General features: G+C 42.4%; 1 protein-coding gene and 1 long non-coding RNA gene across 14 annotated transcripts in view; one reads left to right on the top strand and one right to left on the bottom strand.

Annotated features, from left to right (window-relative positions):
- LOC107262918 overlaps positions 1-1,847 on the bottom strand; it is a 40,004-nt gene extending 38,157 nt beyond the window's left edge. For 2 of the 7 annotated variants that reach the window (XR_003058351.1, XR_001536550.2), the window contains exons 1-2: positions 1,245-1,845; positions 23-415 (exon numbers count right to left, since the gene is read on the bottom strand). This is a non-coding gene — a long non-coding RNA (uncharacterized LOC107262918). Of the gene's footprint in view, positions 1-22; positions 416-582; positions 1,148-1,244 lie in introns of all 7 variants that reach the window. The other 5 variants (XR_003058352.1, XR_003058350.1, XR_003058349.1 and 2 more) reach the window with 5 other exon arrangements.
- A 222-nt stretch (positions 1,848-2,069) lies between these two features.
- LOC107262915 (protein doublesex) overlaps positions 2,070-20,860 on the top strand; it is a 45,480-nt gene continuing 26,689 nt past the window's right edge. For 2 of the 7 annotated variants that reach the window (XR_001536541.2, XR_001536540.2), the window contains exons 1-5: positions 2,070-2,905; positions 3,954-4,571; positions 4,664-4,901; positions 16,037-16,180; positions 16,566-17,442. Coding sequence is in view for 4 of the 7 variants with exons in the window: in XM_025080307.1 (XP_024936075.1) it covers positions 4,293-4,571; positions 4,664-4,901; positions 16,037-16,180 (661 nt within the window). In the remaining 3 variants the exon portion in view is untranslated. The remainder of the gene's footprint in view (positions 2,906-3,953; positions 4,572-4,663; positions 4,902-16,036; positions 16,181-16,565; positions 17,443-20,860) is intronic. The other 5 variants (XR_003058348.1, XM_025080307.1, XM_015729579.2 and 2 more) reach the window with 4 other exon arrangements.

Genomic DNA, 20,860 nt, shown 5'->3' with positions numbered 1-20,860 from the left:
TTAAATGAAAATTTTTACGTACGATCTAACAAGTGATCTGCATAGCACAGTGGACAAAGTCACTAAGTTTAGTGAATCCAACTGCAAGTAGAGTAGTCCAACTGTTCAGCTGGCACAGACTAGCTGGCATGGTAACTGACCCTAGTATGTACGTAGCCCTATGTATAGTCTGGCCAAGCGTTGACTATCGTTCCGTGAATCCACTTCGTCGAGTAAGGTTTACGATCATCCTCATCCTCTCGTCTGGATCCCGTGATCCCCTTTGGCCATCCACGGAGCCGCTTCGCCCTGGAGACGGATTTTTGCTAAGTACCTACAAGTCTCTGTTGGATTCATAAAAGCGAAGACTGTCTGGAGTAGATCGGTGCCACGAGAGTGCTTTCAGCTCTTTCCTTGCTATTCTTTAGTTGCGTATCTGGGAATACAAATAAGTTACGGTAAATTTTATGCTTTTCTCGAGATAAGAAATTTTTAAGAGAACAAAGATAACCGGTCGTGCAGAGCTACTGTATCATCCGTGAATAGGATGTGCTGGAGGCACAAATTAATTTTGGGAAAGAATGATGTGGCGAGCAGTCTTACAGCGTGTGAAGACCTTTTTGAGATCTTCGAACACGTGTCCATTCGTGAGAACGCATGAGAATATTTTTGCGTGGCAACTCCATTTTACGACTTGCAGACTGTCTCGACGTACACCAAGAAGATACGCGTTGGTGAGGGTTAAAACTTTGTCCACCACTTTCATAGCTCCCTTTTATTCACTACCTGGTCATTCTCCTGCGTCATCTCCATCTTCTTCTAACTACCGACTTCACTCCACATCAGACTACAGTGAGACCTTACGTGCACGAACGCACGCACGCCACGACGTTCAGTACAGTTCTGTACGTTAGTAACCACAGACGCGCGTTCGCACGCACCCACCACACAGTACCAAGTTTTATGCCGAACGCACACAAAAGCGATATGATAATAGGCGACCCTTTGTATACACTGATACTGCAAGGCTACGTCTCCGAAGAGATGCTGAGGACTTGAGATTCCTCCACTGACTCGAGTGATTGAGATAGTTTCGTTCAGATTTCTTTTGATGACGTATCATTTTCCAGACTACGTGTCACACTATCCTTCTTGCAAAGATACCAGACTAGAAAGACCACCGTACGACGAACTCTATTAGTTCACCGAATGACGTGACAATAAAACCAACTTACAATGTATAAAGTTATTCATGACAAACGTACCATCCGAAGGTGGTTCTTCCATATAAAACAGTCAGGCAAACTTGAGGTTGTACGTTTGTTGGGAATAACCCTGTATACCGTCTATCAAATGATATTCTTTATCTACTCCACCGTCAACCGACGTTCCCTCTATCGACAAAGCGTGTCGCGTGCTCCTGTTTACATTCTCCGAGACAGTGTTACGCTTATAATCTTGAAATAGTCGCGTAAGGCTCCACCCCTGCGACGTGCGGTGCCCCACCGTGACTACAGACCTGGTGAACCTCTCAACCAATTGCAGAAGTTGCCACTTGCCGGGTACAGCCTCGAGGCGCCCTGTCACTGATGACGTAGGTAGATTCGCGCGCGCGCATCGTGCACGCTACATCTTCGTAGATGTAACCACAAAACTCCACGTACGTATTACGTTACACCAGCAGTCCCATCTTCCGAGCGAATTCAATTGAAAATCTCCTTGGAATACGACGTGCCCACCACTGTCACGAACTCTTTAAAATACAGACCAGCAACTGACTAGAACTTCACATTTGGACGCGTCAGAATCAGATTCCGAGTCAGAGCCAGTAGTATGCTCCGCGTGAGGACTACCATTCGGTTGAGGTTCCCTGAACGTCCCCCCAGGAGCGCGCCACCGTCGCACGCGAATCGTACCCCCTCTCACTATAACTGTGCCTCACCTCTCCGTCGTGGGGCTGCCCCTCCAACCCCCCAGCCACCAGACCATGCAGTAAGCGATCCTCCTCCCCGTCTCGTCCCACCTCCCCGCCGCCGAACCCGGCGACCAACATGCATTTTGTCGGCGTGCCACTGCTACCAGTCTCTTAGTAAGTTACGGACTGCATACTGGTGAACATCGACGTACGTCTCGACGATTTTTGCCGGTCACACGTTGTCTCATTCCGGATAATTTTACCGTTCGCGTGGATTATACGTCTCTTCTGTTCTCGATCTCTTGTTTCTTTCTCCCTAACTACTACTTTCTTTAGTTAATCTCTGCGTCTGTTGCTATCTCTTCTTCTCGCATGCTTCTTTCAACTATGCTGTTATCACGTCTGTGTTGTATTGCTACGTAGTGCTATGGAACGTTTATTTCTACTATCCAAATACGACATCACTGACGCTTATGTATCGTGTGGTTCTATTTCGCCGGATATGTAAGTTCCGTTTGCGGTCAGAAGTAATAGCAGTGTGTACAGGCTTATACGCAAAGAAACTAATCACATGGTTGCATATTGACACGAGAGGATTTGTAATTGATTCTTATCGATTTGTCTCGCTGGATATTCTTGGCTGCTAACAAAATGAAGTGATAACCATTTTGTCATTGGACTTAACAATTTGTTATACGAATGGCATTAGTATTTATTGTGCGGTGGTGCAGTGACTGATAAAAACTATGACTGTAATATCTTAGATTGAAGAAGACCGATCTAAGTCAGATTGGCGATTTTTAAAAGCTTTTTGCTGGCACACGTGCTGAAGATCGAGAAAAAAGAAGAGAGGAATGGAAAAAATAGTAGTGCGCGGTTCAGCGTTCGTTCGATGACAACTTGTGATAAACGCCACGCATCCAACGACACGACTTGCTGATCATCATCTTCTGGAGGATCCCGATATATAGTGAGATAGAGTCTATGTCGACTGCACGAGACTCGATTACGGTTTGCCAAAAAAAAATATATGATAACATGTTACAGCTCGCAATCCCATTTCGTAATTCTCTATTTGAAACTACAGCAGAAACTGCAGGATAGATCTATCCTTATAAATCGTTCTATTTAGATCGTTGTGTATCAATTTTTTTTTTTACAATTTGGTGACAGTTTTTCACTTAGATCGATGATATTTATGATCCATATTGGTAATTATACTAGATTCATCATTGTGTAGAATAATGTTAGGACGTTGAGAATATAGTTTGGTGGGAACAGCATGGCGGTTCTTTACTTGGCCGGGACCTTTAATCTTTCCCGCGTGAACTACAATGTATTTGTCGGCACGATATGTATTGTAAATATTCGAAACTCGGGGCTGAATTGAAGAATCAATAAACTTTTTAGAAATTTAATTTATAAAATTACGCAAATTACTTTATATTGATGATATTTTTTACTTTGGTTACCCATCGCGGCGGGTTGAACATTATTTGAATCTTGTTGAAACGACGAGGATTTTTTGTTTGTTTTTGAGACCCATTCCGTATTTATTTCTATATTTCCAACACTACCTGAAGCCTGGTAATGTTTCGATTTTTCGTGGAACTGTAAACAAAACTTTTAGTACATTTTTATTTGTGTAGTTTAAAGAGTGTGGAAACGCTGGATTCGGACAGGCTCTGCAGAATTATACTTGCTAATAAACTTTTGCGAAGGGGCGTTAGATACACTCCGCAAGAGTGTTTACGAATTGAAGCACGCGCGAGTACTTGTGGGCTAAACAATGTTGCTGGCTCTAGGCCTAATACCATCCGACGGTGACTGCGGATAAGTGCATTCGCTTGATGCCTTCTCCAAGTTTAGCTTAGACGGCAGCGACCGGATTGACAAAAGACGAATGAAACCTATTTTTAAAGAACAGACAAAAAAACAGCACCCTCAATTATCATAGCATTACGTTTAACAGCTAAAAAACTGTCAGTAGCAACATTAAACACTTTTGAAATTTTGTTTTCACCACAATACAAAAAAAATATTTTCCAATTTATTCCAGAATCAAGAACACTTGGTCCATCTCAAATTTTCCAAAACCATTCCCATGAGTCTTCGAGTATTCCTGAACGATCCGGAAATTTGAAGTAAAAAGTTAAAAAAAAACTCTTTAGCAAGATATCTGCAGTAAATGACCGTGTAATGATAAAATAAAAAATCAAGAGTCTATGACAATGATAAAAGAGGTTGGTGTAAAAATTGAAAAATGTTGAACAATCGGGTTTAACCGAGTGACAAGTCGGTGAAGTGTCAATAAACGTATCCATAGATACTTATACGTATGCGCGCATACGGCTTAAGCTAGTGATAAAAATAATTCCAAGGATTGTGAATAGTGAAAATGGATCCCGGTGAAGATATCTTATCCAGCCGAATGGAGTCGAACGCTTCCTCGTCCTCGAATTCGACTCTGAGTCCGCGTACACCACCGAACTGTGCACGCTGTCGAAATCACAGGTTAAAGATTCCTCTTAAGGGTCACAAGAGGTACTGCAAGCACCGTTACTGCGTATGCGAAAAGTGTCGACTGACTGCCGAGCGACAGAGGGTGATGGCTGCACAAACAGCCCTAAGGAGAGCACAGGCGCAGGACGAGGCCAGAGTTCGGGGACCGGAAGAGGTTAGTCTTTCCTCGTTCCTTAGGGAAGTGAGCTTGCTTAAAAATATACTATTCAAAAAGGATTGGTTGATCTTAATAGTGACTATTGCCAGCAGGTGGATCCAAGACCCCTAGCTGCAGAGGGCAATTGCTTGGCATCGGTACCACAGCCGGCGAGAAGTCTGGAGGGTAGCTGCGACAGTAGCAGTGGAGATTCGCCCATCAGTAACCACGATAGCAACGGGATCCACAATGGTATAAGGGGTGTAGTTACTGTACTAGCCTCAAGAAAGATGCCACCACTGCATCCGCAACCAACGACTACGACACACGTACCCCAGGTACAACTTGGTAAGTCAACTAATTCATCTGTCAACTTATATCTACGCACCCTGTACAATACAATAATAATAATTATGTCAAAAGAGAAAAATTGCTCCTTCGAAAACTTTTCGGCTACCATTCGTTCGTTGCTGTCAAGTAATGACTGGAGTTGAGCGTTGTGTACATATATATTACTGGTGTCAGGTGATCGCAACATCTGCACTTTCTGTAATTTGGATTCGCAAGCCGAAGGCCCGTGTAACGTATTATTTCCGAGAAATTCAACGTTCTTAAGAAGTTTCGCGTAAGATCATTGCATGGAACATGTGTTAGAGTCAAAAAAGAAGGATATCGATGTAAATTCTAGACAATCTGCTTCGTATCCTGCGTCACTCTTGTTCTTTGTTGCATCACGTGTATAATCTAAGCAATTGATAAACTGCTCTCCAAGTGCGCGAGCACGTGCACGTGGAGTCATGAAATACCGTAAGTTTATTTCTGTAAGCAGCGTGTATATTTGTGTTTACCGACAGCCATGTTGTCAGATATACACATTCGGAACGTATCTGTCCTACCTGTTGCATAGGATTCCTTGATTCCTCGGTGTCCTTGCGAAACTCGCCCCAGCCTCCCAACCCCCTCCTGAGAGAAGCACGGAACATTGAGAAAGCGGGAAAATTGAGAGGACCGTCTTAACCCCCTTGGTTCTATCAGACACGGAGAATGTGGGATTAGTATTGTCAGAGGTCATTGCTTCGAGCTTCAACCCTTAACCTTGAAACTTTCTTCTCTAACCTTCTGGCTCTAGCCCTCAAGCCGCAACCCTGGACCTGTCATTAAATTCCCCTGTATTTCTGCCAATGCATTGAATCCCCTACCTTTTCCTATATTCTCACCGTTACCTTCACTCTCACAATTCAAATGAAGGTTCAAGACACGAAATTGCTTGGTCCTTAGATTCCATGCATTCCCACTGTATTCTTATGGTGGTTACGTGATATTTTATTGACACTGCTAAGCCAAGCGTCTCGACCGATAGCGTTCACGGTTCCCAATGTCAAGTCAATACCCATCTTGAGACTTGTGGATATATTGCTGATCTTGCTTTAAAAAAAAAAAAAAAAAAAAATATTAAGAGAATCGTGCATCGTTCTGCTGGTACCCATTTGGATGGAGATGTCTCTTTAGGTAGGATACATGCTGGAGGATCTAGTCTGATTGCAAGTGCACAAGACAGAGAGATATGTATTAGGTAGAAAGAGATATGAAGGAAGACGAGATGAAGAAGACAGAGGGAAAATAAAAGGATGGAAGATCACGAATAACAGTACGAATGCCTTTATAGGTCGGATCCCCATGCACTTGGAATTCTTGGTCTCTTTGTGTTTTTTTTTTTTTTTTCTTTTTGAACTCCTGCGTCAACTATGTTTTATATTACGTGAAACCATGGGAACGAAACGGATTACATATTTTTGTCCCGTGTTCTTGTACCATTTATACAGAGAGTCTCGCTTCAGTCTGGATCCGAACTTCGAAGAGATGCCCGAGTGATATTAAAAGAATACAAGTCGAGTGAAGGATACGGAATAGATCTTCTCTCATGGTGCAATGGAGTAATCCAAGCAAATGATTCCATAGTCTCTTGGTGTGATTTCGACGTGTACTTATTCTCTTGGACAAAGGTAGTTGTTAACGGTATATGAGGAATTCGTGAGCGTCAAGACGCCGCGAGAACACAAGCAAAGAATCCACGAGCATCGCAGTCGAGGCTCTGCCAATATGGCCGACTGTGACGCTTATGTCAGTTCCCGTGGCTTTTACTGTTTTACATCAGCATACACTAGGGTTCTGATATTCTTGGCTTTGCTTGCTCGCTCGCTCGCTCGCTCGCTCGCTCGCTCTGGGCCTTATAATGACGCGAAATAATTATAGAATAAATAATAATTGCGAGATAGTGGGACCTCCTTCGATGCGAGAAAGAAAGACAAAGAACAAAGCGCTGCATTCATCCTCTTCCGTGGAAGGAACGTTGACGCCATTTGCCGTTTTGTCGTTTCTCATTTGTCGTTAAAACGTTCGAACGATCGAACGAACGTGGAGGAATACCTCTGAACAAACCCGTCCCTGTACGTAATCCTCGTAGTCTTATCGTTACTGCTGATTATATTCTCTGAGATATTTCATTTTTCATCTGGTTGTAACGATCCCACGTAATTATTTTTCTCCTACGTCATTTTCATTCCTGTCCTGCTTTTTCTTTCCGGTTACACCTCTCCCCCCCTCCTGCCCCCCGAAGTCACTCGGTACAACCTCCTTCCGTCGCCGCACCCCGTCGAACGTGTCTCTCTTACGAGATTCCGTATATTTTTCTTGAAAATTCGCCGCCTTTCCTAACGGGACAGTCGCGTCGCTTCGCCGCAACCGAGTTTCGACGAAATTCAAGCGACTCTTTCGCTCCACAACACGGCCGAATGTTAACCCTGCTTTTACGAGGCACCCTATTGGCCAGCGGGACATTCGAAGCCGGCTAATATAATACCAACTTATAACTAAAGCCGAAACCTAGGAGCAGCGACTGGATTTTACGAGCGAGTTCGCTTGAAAATTATCGTTATTTTACTTTCCTTCAGTGAAATAGTCTCTCTTTGTGGATCGTGTGCATTATACCTATATCGTCATCTTAATTATTCGGTTGGACTCTGTGATTTCATTCTCCCTTCGTTTTCCTTGTTGCATTCCGAGAACCCTTTGTCCTCCTTTACCGTATCTCTCTTTTTTTCTTCTGAGCTTAGAGCCTTCGATCGTTATTTTATCTATTAATTTTTTCTTTTCATTAATCGCACGAATCCTTCGGACCGTTTAAATTGAATTTTTAAGATTCAAACTTTTCAACGAATCATATTGGTTTATGGGATTATTGCCGACTGATGGCAATGTCAAAGTGAAGCAATGTGACATCGCCGGCAAACACGGGATGCGGGATAGGGAAAGTGTAATGGAGATAGGGAGAGGGGATGCACTGGGTGCGGATCGCGAGCCTGGACCAAGGGTGATTATACGAGTAATGGGGTTGTAAAGTCGGCTTTACGAGCTTGCATTTCGAGGCATTGAGTGCGGCTTTTAATAACCCATCACTCGTCATTACTCGCCGGCAGACTTTGCTCGCGAAAACTTCGTTCTACCTGCCGGTTTTACTTCCAACGCACGAATGCGCCATTAATGCTTATCCTTTATCTTTGTAATCCTTCGGTACGAGTGGTCATCTCCTGGTCATCGCTACGTATTACTTATGGAGCCAATATCTTAAACCTGAACTTTTTTTCTTGGCTTATTTTTCCATTTTTTATCCCTTTCGGATATTGATGCTCTTGCGAAATGTATTTTTTTTTCTTATTTTTTTTCCATGGACATGGGTAATATTTGACTCAGGGTTGTCAAAAAAAAATTTTTTTATTTAAGTTGATGAAAAACATATATAACCTTAAACGGTCCGGAAATTTCTCTTTGTCGCAGTACCGCCAAGGCACACGGGTTTCACGCTACTTTTTCGGTTGACTTTTACGGCGTCAAGTCGGCCGCTTTTCGGAATGTCACTTAACAGGAGCCACCCTTGTTACTAGACGCGTCGGAGAAGTCATTTCGGGTCGCGTGGCACTGGGGGTTGGTTTTACGATTCTCGAGGGTTCATCGGGTTACTGGGATAGTCCTTTCGACTTGCCCATCTCTTTTCTCTGCTTTCTCCGTCTCGCCACTTTTCTTTCGCTCCCCTTCATTCACCCTGGGATACTTATACGAGCGATGCATTTTTCAACGAAATTCCTGATTTTCCTAGGAAAATTTTCTACCCTCTACCCCCCCCCGCCCCGTACCCTCCCACTGACACAACTCCATTTACTCATGCATCAAAAACGATCAATAGAGTTATTACACTCGGCAGAATCTATCCTTTATTTAAGATAGTTCTCCTCGTGTGGATAAGGGAGAATCATCCACCACAACCCCTCGATATAGATGGTGGGGGGTGGGGAGGGGAGGGGGATTTTAAAAGTGAAAAAACATAGGTGGATTTTGATAACTGAAGGGCGAAGGGGAAGATTCCAATCTGTCAATGTAAATAATAATTATTATTATTATCAGTCACCAAGACTCTTCACCTTCAAGATTTCATATCTGGGATTTTTTTCGCAGTCGATTTATATCGATTTCTTATTCATTCATGGTGAACCGTATCTTTCCTTATGACTTATACGTACAAACTTCATTGTCACTGCCGGTACGGTTGCGATTAGTTCAACGTGGATAAGGTATAGGAATTAAGTATTGAATTGTAATCCATCTCGTACCTTGCGTCCGATCGTGAGAGACCGTCGTGACACGGGGGCTGCACTTCTTGTGAATACGGCACTGGGCGAGCGGCGGCGCTCGGAATTCTAGTAATTTTCAACAAGGTCGCAAGCCCCGATGTTTCTCCACGTGACTTTTGCTATTTGCGCAATTGCGATCGCTTATACGCGAGCCGGCCCTGTGGAACTTTCTTGATCCACGATTATATTAATACATTTTGCTCGTGCGAATAAAACATTTGGCACTGTTACTTTTTTCACGTTAGGTGCATTTGTTACGTAGTAACAATTATTGATTAATGCGTCAAAGTTGCGTCGTGCATGGTAATCGATAGATTTATGTTTTGCGCAGATTTTTTTTCTCTCTTTTTCTTTTTTCTTAGACTCTATAACGAGAGTCAATGAATTTTATTGATTCTTTTTTTTTTTTTTTAATTCTTTTAAATGCCTTTTCTATCGGTGCATTGAAATTGCGTGGATGCTCATTAGCAATGGTTACATTGCTGGCATTATATTACATGCGTGGTTACGCAAATACGGCAATTAACATTAATGCACTTTTGTAGAGGCTACTACAATGTACAGTGGCGCTACAGTCTTGTATTTTTATTTTACACTTTTCGCCGGTGTAAGTGTACATCTGTCTACGTAAGATTTATGTATTATATATAATATATAACGGAATTCACTCGAATTTTAGGAAAGGCAATTGCAGGTCCAATTTAAAATACTGAATTACCGTCGAATCTCGAGTCTCTCAAGACTCGATCCTGGTCGTGTCACGGCCGTAGGAAAATCTCACGAGCGAAGCACTGGGCACGTTTTCGCTTAGCCATTTCGTCGACTTGGGTTCAAAGTTCACCTGAGCAGTATCAATAGAGTTCTTTGAAGTTAATCAGCCACACGATAGGAAATAGTACATTTCACGAAGTGGATAGACAAATCGATAACTTCGGAACATCTGATAGGTTATCGATTACCAACAGCAGTATAATATATATATATACATATATATTTTGCCCTATAATCCATATCCATTTCTAAGCAAAAAAATTTACAAAATTCATTTTTCTTTAGCCACACAAGAATTCCCGATGAATCATCAGTGACGTCATCTCATCATCTCTTGAATTAAAGGAGCATCCCCATAGGTTCTCGCGATCATCCACTTCACAGTCGCGGGTCGTGTTGAACGATGCGAGAGTTATGTTTCAGCCCCCGTAGAGAACAGTGTGAGTGACCCTTTAGACCGTGGCACTTAAACTTGGATGGAATATCGAGTTGGTGAATGAAATATGGAGAAGTCATATGGCTTTGTCATAGGTGGATTTGTGTTACAGGGCTCATCATTGGTTATAACTAATATATATGTTATGGGAAACCATAGAAGGTGTACGACGTGTTACTTCTTTTATAATATATATATATATATATATTTATACGCGCACACGCATGATTTCTCGCAATGCAAAATGACTACTGATTGGTAGCGACGCGTCAAGCGGTACCAGGACTCCTCCTGCCGTTTGACGACCGTTCGTGAGTCGCTCGCGAATTGCGCTTTATCGAAACTTGCCCTGAGGGAGGTCGACGATCTGTACGACGAATATAGAAACGTAAGGATCCTTAGTTGTATCCTGGTAGAAGATGATATTTCCGTTCTGCTATATATGTATACACGTGTATATCTATACAAACTTACTTACCGATCTATTCGCAGAACGATCGCTGGTATTTTAAGGGATGCTGGTTGTGGCGGTGGTTGCTTAAGAAGCGGTACACAGGGGTTGGGTTACGGAGAGGGTGGATAGTAAAGTCGTTCAGTCACAGTCTAGCGAACCGAGCCGGTCATGTCGCGCGGATTTTACGAGCTACGGGGTTAAATGATCTGTCACCTTTTCCACCCTCCTCTCTGGATTCACCTCACCCTTATACTTGGGCTCGATTAGAAAAATATCGTAAAACATGAAAGGTCCACCTATGCTCGTTGACTTTTGATTTATAAATTGATTTCGTTAATCGTCATACGACTCTCATATGCCTGCTACCGCTACAAGTATACCACCGTGAGATTATTTTGTATTTTTTATGAGAATGTTTTTTTTTTTTTTTCAAAAGTAAATTATGCAAAATGCGTATCATTGTTAGAAAATTTTTCAAAAAATTTTTTAACACCGATATCGACTCTGACGTAAGACAGTCATTGTTGATTCGCACTGTTTTATCGTCGGTACAGTTGATAGCTTACTTGTCGACCAAGGGGATGATTCGTTGAGGGTGGCGGGACTAGCAGTGTCTTACTTGTGGACGAGTTGACAGGACGAAATTTTACTACTTCCGAAACGTCGTATCTCGTAAAAGCCAGCCAGGAACGACCTATTCCTTTATGCTATTCGCGCATCCCTTCCATCCGAGTATCGGTCTCAAATCTCCTGGTCGTGGGATTTTCGTATTTGTGTTTATTTAGAAAAAAAAAAATATCGTCAAATACTTGAAAAAAAAAAAAAAAAAATCGAATCGTCGATTTGCAAATCAGTCCGAAATATCGAACCATAATTTATTTGTCCCCGAAAAAAAAAAAAATCGACAGTCGTACCTCTCGTTTCATAGGAACATACGTGCTCGGTACGCGTTGAATCCCCGCTTTAACCACCACCCCTTTGGAAAGTCATCCCCTCCCGCTGATAAAAGCCACGCCAGAGAGCAAGGACGATATCGGTGTCGATTTCGCGCACGACAAGGGTATCGTGTCGAAAAACGGGCGACAGGATCCCCCGGTCGCTCGTGTGATGACGGACAGAGCCGATCGTTGCGGAATACACGTGTCTCTGTGTGACCGGTCGTCTCTGTAACGCGAATCCCTTGGGCAATCCTAAAATTTCTTCGTCATCGCATTTCGCGTTTCCACGTGACGTCAATCCAGCCGCCGGGTGTCTATATCAACTCCGCTTTGCGCACGACTCGAGAATCGAAGTGAATGATATTGCATAGGGATATCTCTAGGTATACGCATACACATGCCATCTATACGATACTATACTCTCCTGACGACTGTGTCGCTCGTTGTCTGTGGCAAACGCACGGGAGTAAATAATTCAAATAATTAATTTGACAAACATAAACAATATCAATTTCGTTCCATTCGTATCAGCCTCCAATGTGTAACATAACGTTAAGAGATTACGAGCGGTCCGGACGCGAGATCTCGTAACGCTAGGAAATAATTCTCCAAGTGTACACACTGCGTTCGTAATAATAATTTAGAAATAAACGAAAGGCTCGCGTATCGCTTGGCACAACAAGCCACTTACTTATCCAAACAGTAGGATGACATTAACGCGTGATATTATTCCGGCGACTTCAACAACGCTATCGCTCCTCCTCGGCAGGTGGTCCACATTCTCTTCTTTCTTATCTCTGACTGTTACGCGAGAACTTTCCGGACAGAGGGGTCCTCCTCCTTGTATGATAGGAGAAGGGTGGGCGGGACGTAACAAGCGTGCTTATTCGCAGGGTCATAGTCGACTGGTCTTCATTGTGTATTGACTGTGGTAAATATGTATACCTGTGGCGCATTGGCATATTGCGTTTGGCGATAAAAAGAAAGAGAGAGAAGGAACGAAGGGCCAAACCAAAATAAATGAGTAAGAGCAAATCAGTGAACGTATGAGTAACCCACTCACTTCCGTTGGATTGTATTATGGGCTTCCGAGAATCGACACGGTACCAACAGCCACAACGTAGCCACAATATTATGCCACCAGTACCCTTAGCCGTGTTTACGACTGGCCAGTGAACTCGCGAGCCACCTTCGTTGGGGAAACGCAGTCGATCGTTAGATTGTCCAAGAAATAGGCGGGAAAGAAAAAGAGCCGAGAAAATGGTTGCGACGTCAACCGGATTCTTGGATTTAAAGTTTTTTTTTTGTTCGTTCGAAGTGCGGTCGTTCTTCCTCTGTTCGCTTCTTCGAATGTCTGCGGACTTTGTGAAATACGTCGACGGCAAGTACGACCGTTCGATTCTGCTGGTGGGATTGAATTTTATATAATCTTTTTTATATATATATATATATATATATATATATATATGTATATTTTTTTTTGACAGTTCACGTATAACGAAAGGGCAAGCCATTTGACGCGCATGCGCGTTAACCTGTTTTCTTTTTGTATGCGTTTACTTTGACTACCGTTATCGACTGGCCAAACACCTAACTTCAGGGTGCACGTATTTCCTCGAAGGGACTTATCAAGGCGATTGAGAATTGTTTGTTTTAACGTACGTGTGACCCAGGACTACGTCGACGTAGCAACCGGAGTACGTCGTACCGCGCCGAGACTTGCGATACGTACAACATGCTTAAGCTTCTTACTAAACAGGCCTTTGGACGGACAAACTTGCCCAGTAGCGATTCCTTCGTGATTATTGCGTAATGCATCACGTTTCGTGATAAGAAAACGTCGTGCACGTACTTGTTGACTTATTGCCTAGCAACAGAGCTCGCGAGATTATGATGCATTGGTTAAGGCCGTGCACAACCTTTTACAGTATTTTTTTTTTATAGTGAATCGTCCGTTTTTGTATTATCAGTGTATTCGTCGGGAAAAGAAATTTTATGTAAATTTTGTTTTATTTCACTATATATACACATATATGCCTAGGGTGTCTGGCTAGTGTCGTCACACTATATGAGGATTCCTTCGTCTTCCTATGGCAGCTCTCATATGCGGACGTACCGAGTCTACGTACTAGGACGGCGACGGAGGGCAGTAAAACGGAACTACAGTAGTAGACGAATAAAAGCCCGAGGAGCAGAATAAATTACGCTGCTTCGGGATCCGTACCGATATCTATTACTCAATCTTTTTATTAGCCTCTCTCTCTCTCTCTCTCAGGTTCTGTTACTGACTTGCTTCCCTTCTCGACGGGGTCTGCCGCGGTTGTTTCAGTACTACAATGGGACGATGTACAATTTCGTGTGCTGCGACTAATATACGTTTATGAATAAGTGAGCAACGTGTTTTATAATATTACAGCGCTACGGCGCTAGATATTTAATATTTATAGGAATACAATAGTAGAGCCTGACGACAGCGGGTAACAAATTCAAATTGAAACGATCGATGCGTCGTCGTCGTCCTTGTCGGGATCGCAGGTGTCGATGGATATACCGGCGATGTACGTATCATGGGGTAAATAAAGGATCTTCACTTTATGATTGCATATGGGCTGCTCGCCATACGTGTGACGTCACTTGTCCTTCGTTTCATTATCGAATTATTCATTTTTCACGTGAGCCATACACGTCTCGTATGCAATTACTGTATTTTTAGGCGTGATTAAAAAAATTATTTTTTTTTTTATTAATTCCCTCGAACGTCCTTTACAGTCGTGTCTGCAGCTGCGGAGAGGATCTGTCAGTGAGTCAGAGATACGTCTGGTTAAAATCGAAGATCGATCGATTGCTTACGGTCTGATTTAATATGGCGGGACGTTCTCTGTCATTGAATAATCATTTAATTAGCGGCCGTCGAACGATTTGTTGCTATAAACATTGTTCAAGTGGCTTATTAATACGTCAGGAGAATCGAGGAACGACAGGAGGTTCTTCCTTTGCTTACATTCGGAGCACCGATGGTTAAACGATGTCTTTCGACTGATCATAGGGACAGGACGCCACGTGGTGTGGCTCGAACTGTCATGCGAAATTCTATATATTTTACGTGACATAATTTATATATCAGTACAATTGACGGGGTTGGTAAAGACGTCAGACATATGGGTATGGGAATGGGAATTTTTTTCAATAAACGCAAATCCTCCTGTCGTCGGCCTTTGTTGCACCCCACCTCCTCTTCCTCCCTCCAGCTGGCACTTATGGCAGGGTCCCCTCGTGGCGGACTTACGACCATCAACCCGAAAGTGTAAAATGGCGACCGTCAGAGAGACTCGAGGCGCTTTCATGGTAACAGGTATATATATATGTATACACACATACGTGAAATCCAATGAAAGACTGTTTGCTGCGCATCGAGCTTCTTTTTTTTTTTATTCTTTTTATTCTTTCCTCTCAAGCCCTCTGCCGTGACCACCACCCTTTGGCCATGCTGTATCCCCCTGGCTTTGAGCCAGTGACTGTCCTTGCCCATTGGAAGTTTCTTTTTGTTCCGTTCCTCCCTCCCATTGCGTAAGACACCCTTCGAGCCACGTTTCACCTGCATTAGACAGGACGTAGACTGGAACGCAGCTATACCATTGGTACACGTGAGAACCGCGCCTGATGTCGCCGACGCACCTGCTATCCCGTGAGCTTCCTATCTCTCTCGGGCCCTTGTCTAGTCGCGGAGGCCATTTCCGTTTTAAAAACGGTTTCGAGCCCTCGGGGCGGAGCCATGCGCGCCGCTCGGCTCCCATTGGCTAACGTAATATCTAATATATCATGCCTTAATGGCTGGGAAAGTAATGCCGTCGGTGAATGGGATGCCTGTCGTATATCGTTGTGATATTGGTCAGTAATTTTACACGAATTTCGTGTTTTCGACTATTGGACGTGATTGTGTTGTTTTGTAAATTTTTTTTTTTTATTCTCGATTCGATCGGATTTATCGTTCGGAAATATGCTGCTGTTAGACAATACTTTACGTATTTAATCCCCACCCTGCGTGTCGGACGCTCGTGGGAGCGCTTACGTTTTACTCGATAAAAAATAATTCAGTCATTGTCGCCATGTTGGATTTACCGTCGTTCGGACGCCAGGTTGTGCTGGTGCTTTTCTTCGTTTCGTGGTCTCACGAGAATTTTTGGGCTTTTACTTTGCAGGTGAGAACGTCGAGGTCCTATTGGAATACAGTACCAAACTTCTCGAGAGATTTCGATATTCTTGGGAGATGATGCCACTGATGTACGTCATACTCAAGGACGCTAAGGCGGACCTCGAGGAGGCTACTAGACGCATTGCCGAGGGTGAGTTTTTTTTTTTTTTGTATTTATTTGATTCATTTGACATTTTTTCGTATCCATATTTATCATTTTTTTTTTTTTTTTTAGTAAATACTTATACGTAATCGCTTCTTTGTTGATTATCTTCTTTATTTGTAATCCCGTACCGCTGCACGTACAGCGCGCGTATAGCAGGGGGTGTGCGAAAGAAGCGCGTTCACGTTTCATACGAAACGACGGACTTTCGTAAATTCGAACTTTCTTTTCGATCAGTCGAACGGCGATTCGTGGTACGCCGATTCTATTTATTTCTCACACCCCCGCCTATCAGGTGCATGCAATTTTTATAAAATATTTTAATTGCACAGCTCTAAACCTAATGTACATATGGCTTTTCTTTGTTCTCTAGCGGTGGACGTCTTTCATCTTAAATTAACTTATTCGACGATGATTATATAATTTCATTGAATATATATTTTTTTTCGCGAGAAAATAATTGCGCGATCGATGTCTTGTCGCACTTATTAAAAAGTGTCGCTCTTCTTCAGGTAATAATAAATTTATAAGCTATTGGAATATTGGACCTGTTCAGTGTTTTACGGAGTTGAAAGATCTATAGATGATCATTTTTCGGGGATAACTTTTTTTTCGTCGATACACCATTTTTTCTATCATCACCTCAGCACACGAAGATCTGATCCATGCCGATGCACCGGTTGATCGTCGAATTCTTGAAGATCACGATAATCAATGCTGGAAGATCAAATTTTACAAGAATTTTCGACACTGAAGATCCTTAAGCCCGATTCGCACGTCGGCCGAGCGAAGGAAGGCGAAGGCAATTTTATTAATAATTTCTTCTTCGCAATGAGCCTCAGACCATAAAACAAGAGCGGAAGCTTCGTTTGACTTAGTCGTGATGTGGATGAACCTTTACAGCACGACTCCTGAATATCTCACCTACGGAAGATTCTACACCTGAAGAATCGATCTACAATAGATCTTATAAACGTGTCGCCGACGACATCGGATAAACTTTTAACGATCGTCGCTCATTGAAAACAACACGATTCGTCGAAACGGCACGAAGTTTCTGGCTCGCTGAATTGCATTATGAGAACAAATGGAAAGTAACAAAAAGGAAGAAGAAGCGAAGAAAGAAGACACGTATAAAAGGCATTTGGTGTCTCAGACACTTCGACACCCGAAGATCCAGAAGAGTTCTTATAACGAAAAACTGGCACTGTTCGTGACCGGAAGTGGCGGGACCCAAGAAGTGACAAAAGGTAGGGACTGACCAAGTGCGAGGAGCAAACGAAATAAAGAATTGGATGTCTCGCCAAAAGAATGGCAAAGCATCGTGGCAGTGTAGCAAAATTACATTCGTCAAATTTACGTATGACGTAACGCTTCCGGGACGATTTGGGTTTTTTTTTTGTAAATTAAATGAAAAAAAAAAAAAGCAATTTTGCGCACATACGTTAATCCAGTAACACGTGTCGCGAGGCTGAAAATATCTCGCCAAGTCTTAGCCACAAATGCCACATGAATCCTGGTCCACGTATCCTTTCCCTTGGTATTTCCGCAATTATTATGTAGACATAAAGTCACATAGTAATTCGTGGCTACGAGGTCTCCTCGGCTGGTATACCTCAACGTATTTGGGCAGACGGCCAGCTTCCCGAAATTGCAATTGCGGATTGGCATTTATTTGGCCAAGGCCACCTAACCGTGTCTCCCAGTGATCGTTGGACTGTGGTAACGTTTGGCGATTGAAAATCGTCTCAAGAGCTCCGTCGAGATCGAAATTAAAATTTCCGTGAAATTCAATGGCATCGTTAATCGCAAAAATAATTTTTCACACACGGACAAGGTATTATTCTCTAGGTATTGTTACCAGAGAAAGGGGTGAAAGGAGTAATGTGTGGGAAAGATAAAAGATGTTAAAAAAATTAGTTTCGTTCTTGCCGTTATACGGAGGTTCGAAAGGCGTCACGTGAGCCTCGTAAATGAGTGCCAGATAGCTGACTAACAAAGCCTAGTGGAAAATTAGATAATGCGAGAGTCGCCGGGATATATAGTGAAAATAAGTACTGCGTATCTATACGATGATCTGTCATGTCGAGACGAAACGGTAGGCAGGAGCCACGCGAGCCAAACATAAAACTTTTATATACGAGAGTCGTTCGGATGTGAGGGTCTACCAATTTGCAAAAATTATTCGCTCGCTAATACTGAGAAAGAAAATTTACCTGTACATATTTCTTCGACTGTTTACATTGGAGGTACTTTTTTTTTCTAGTTATTTTACACCCTTTATAACAATCGTGGTGGGAAATTATTTTTTAATATTTTATACAGTGTTTACACGTGCGTTACACGTGCTCGTTACGAAACGTCATTCGAATGAACAGGCGTAAAGGGGGCAGTCATTTAATTTGATAGGTCGCTGACTACCTGACTACAGTCGCTCCAAGCATCATTACAAATCGTTTAGGTTCGTCTACATCCCGTTCGTCGAAACTCTGTATAGTTTTAATCAAAGAGTCGAGGCGATAATACAAGCTTGGTTTTGACTCGCGCGAAAGATCAATAAGATCCATAAGAAAATCGATTACCAATAGAGAGTATAGATCTTGTAAAAATATTCGCTTCGATCGATCCTTATCGATATTTCTCTTTGTCGGTCAATTAAATACATTGCCTGGAATCAGGCCCGTATACACTGACGCTACAAAGCCACGTCCGTCGATAATCCGTATCAGCTTACACCGATATAATTAGAATCAGATGTCAATAGTACGGGTGGCTCTCTTTATTGTCATATCTATCGGGTTGATCTTGTAGTTAATTACCTTATCTTACTGTTATCGTGTATCGAGAGGATGTAGACGAATTGATGTTAAAACGCGTTACGAGTGACGGAAGAGAATAGAGAAGCGGGATACATCGAGGCGAACGAGTAAAAAAGGAAACTTAGTTGTATGGGATCCAGTGGTTAGACAGAAAAAGAAAAGAGTCTTGTACGAATACCGTAAAGTTTACCCCTTAGGCGAATCCGCATGGCGGCTACCCAAGAAATCGCGTCCCGTATCGATCATTGATCGACCTTTTACATTTTAGCGAAAGCAACACACAACAAGGTGCATTCGTCTTTTAGACACAATACGGGTCTGCTGGTCTATCCGTTTGCCATATGTGATCCTACACCTATGGATACGATAAACTCGTTTGATGCAGGTAATGAGTGATATACAGGGTGTACGGATAACTTGTACCGATGGTGAATGCTGTGTTAAATGGATATATGTTCCTTACACGCAGGTTAGCTTAGGTTAAGAATGGTACAGAAAGTTCTAAGGTCTTTACGGTAGATAATGTGCACTTCAGTATTGCTAATGGTAATTAGATTTACATGTCTATATAAGCACAAGTTACACGTGGTAGAAATATTTACGAGGAATTATGGGTCTTGATTTGCGATAGTAGATATCAGTTATGTTGGTAGCAATCGGAATTCTTTTTTTTTTTTGGGTTAGAATACCTTCGGTCTACCGTGCCTGAGATACTGGGAGTATACGATTTACCTGAGATTTCTATTGATTGTGAGGAATTGTGGAAATTTCTTTTTTCGTGCCTTGTGGTTTCTCGCTTTGATGCTTTCGTAAGTTCTTCGAACACGGTCAGGATTATTCTGGCAGTGCGCTCTGTGTGGTTAAACGAGGCAGGGAGATGGACGATGGACGTGAGAACTTGAGAAACGATCAGCGGTAACTGGTACGTCGACGAGCACAAAGAGATCTCCTTCTGGAGTAGCATTCTCCGAGTGTCACGCGAACATTTTGAATTAATCTGGAGATCGTTACCAAGATGCTTGTTTTCATGGTATCACATAAGATGGCGTGTAGCGGTGAGAAGCCACCTGCCGAAAATTACTAACTATTGAGAAAAAAAAAAGGTAAACTGTTCCTTAGCCCTTCGGATGCGACTGAACGCGTAATACGGATCATTTTGAAGCAGTCGGCTGAGACTTTGAACGATTAAAAGTCGAAAAAATTTTTTTAAATATTTTTCAAATTTTCTTTAAATTTTATTTTAACACTTTAGTAACCACGATGACGCCGGAGGCTCGTTTTCTCGAATTTTTCGATTTTCGCTAACGGGAAGCCAGGACTCCGAATAGTAAAGTACTAAAATTTTGAGCCAGATGTAAGCTATAGGTACAAGCCCCTATTCACAACTCGCCCTTAAAGTCACTAACAGAGTCGCGTGTAGTTAAATGTAACTGAGAAGAAATTAAAAAACGCGCTAGCACTAAAAGCGAGTTCTGAATACGGGCTATAGTATTTAGTGAAGGAAAAATCGGATTTTCCGTATGAAATTACATCATGGCGACAACGTCTTCTGCGATGCGATAACTCGTTACGTCACTATTATTATCACTTTCAATTTTACTATAGACGATATTTTTGTAATTCATATATTCGATGTTATGGATTTTGACTATCCATCTTTCCATGGGGTTTTGTTAATAAAGACACCATGGGCGCTGGAGCACTTGTAGCCACACCCGGTTTGATGCCGTTCTGCCTGAAGGGTTAAGGTGTAGTTGATATTACTGCTGTATTGAATTATGGTCATTTGTCGTTTTTTTTTATTTTTGTCGTTCATATTTTTAGGTACTTATAATAAATATATATATAT

This window comes from Cephus cinctus, unplaced genomic scaffold, assembly GCF_000341935.2.
Source record: "Cephus cinctus unplaced genomic scaffold, Ccin1 Ccin1_scaffold0129, whole genome shotgun sequence".
Classification (NCBI taxonomy): Eukaryota; Metazoa; Arthropoda; class Insecta; order Hymenoptera; family Cephidae; genus Cephus; species Cephus cinctus.
This window is presented reverse-complemented; position numbering and strand designations above follow the sequence as displayed.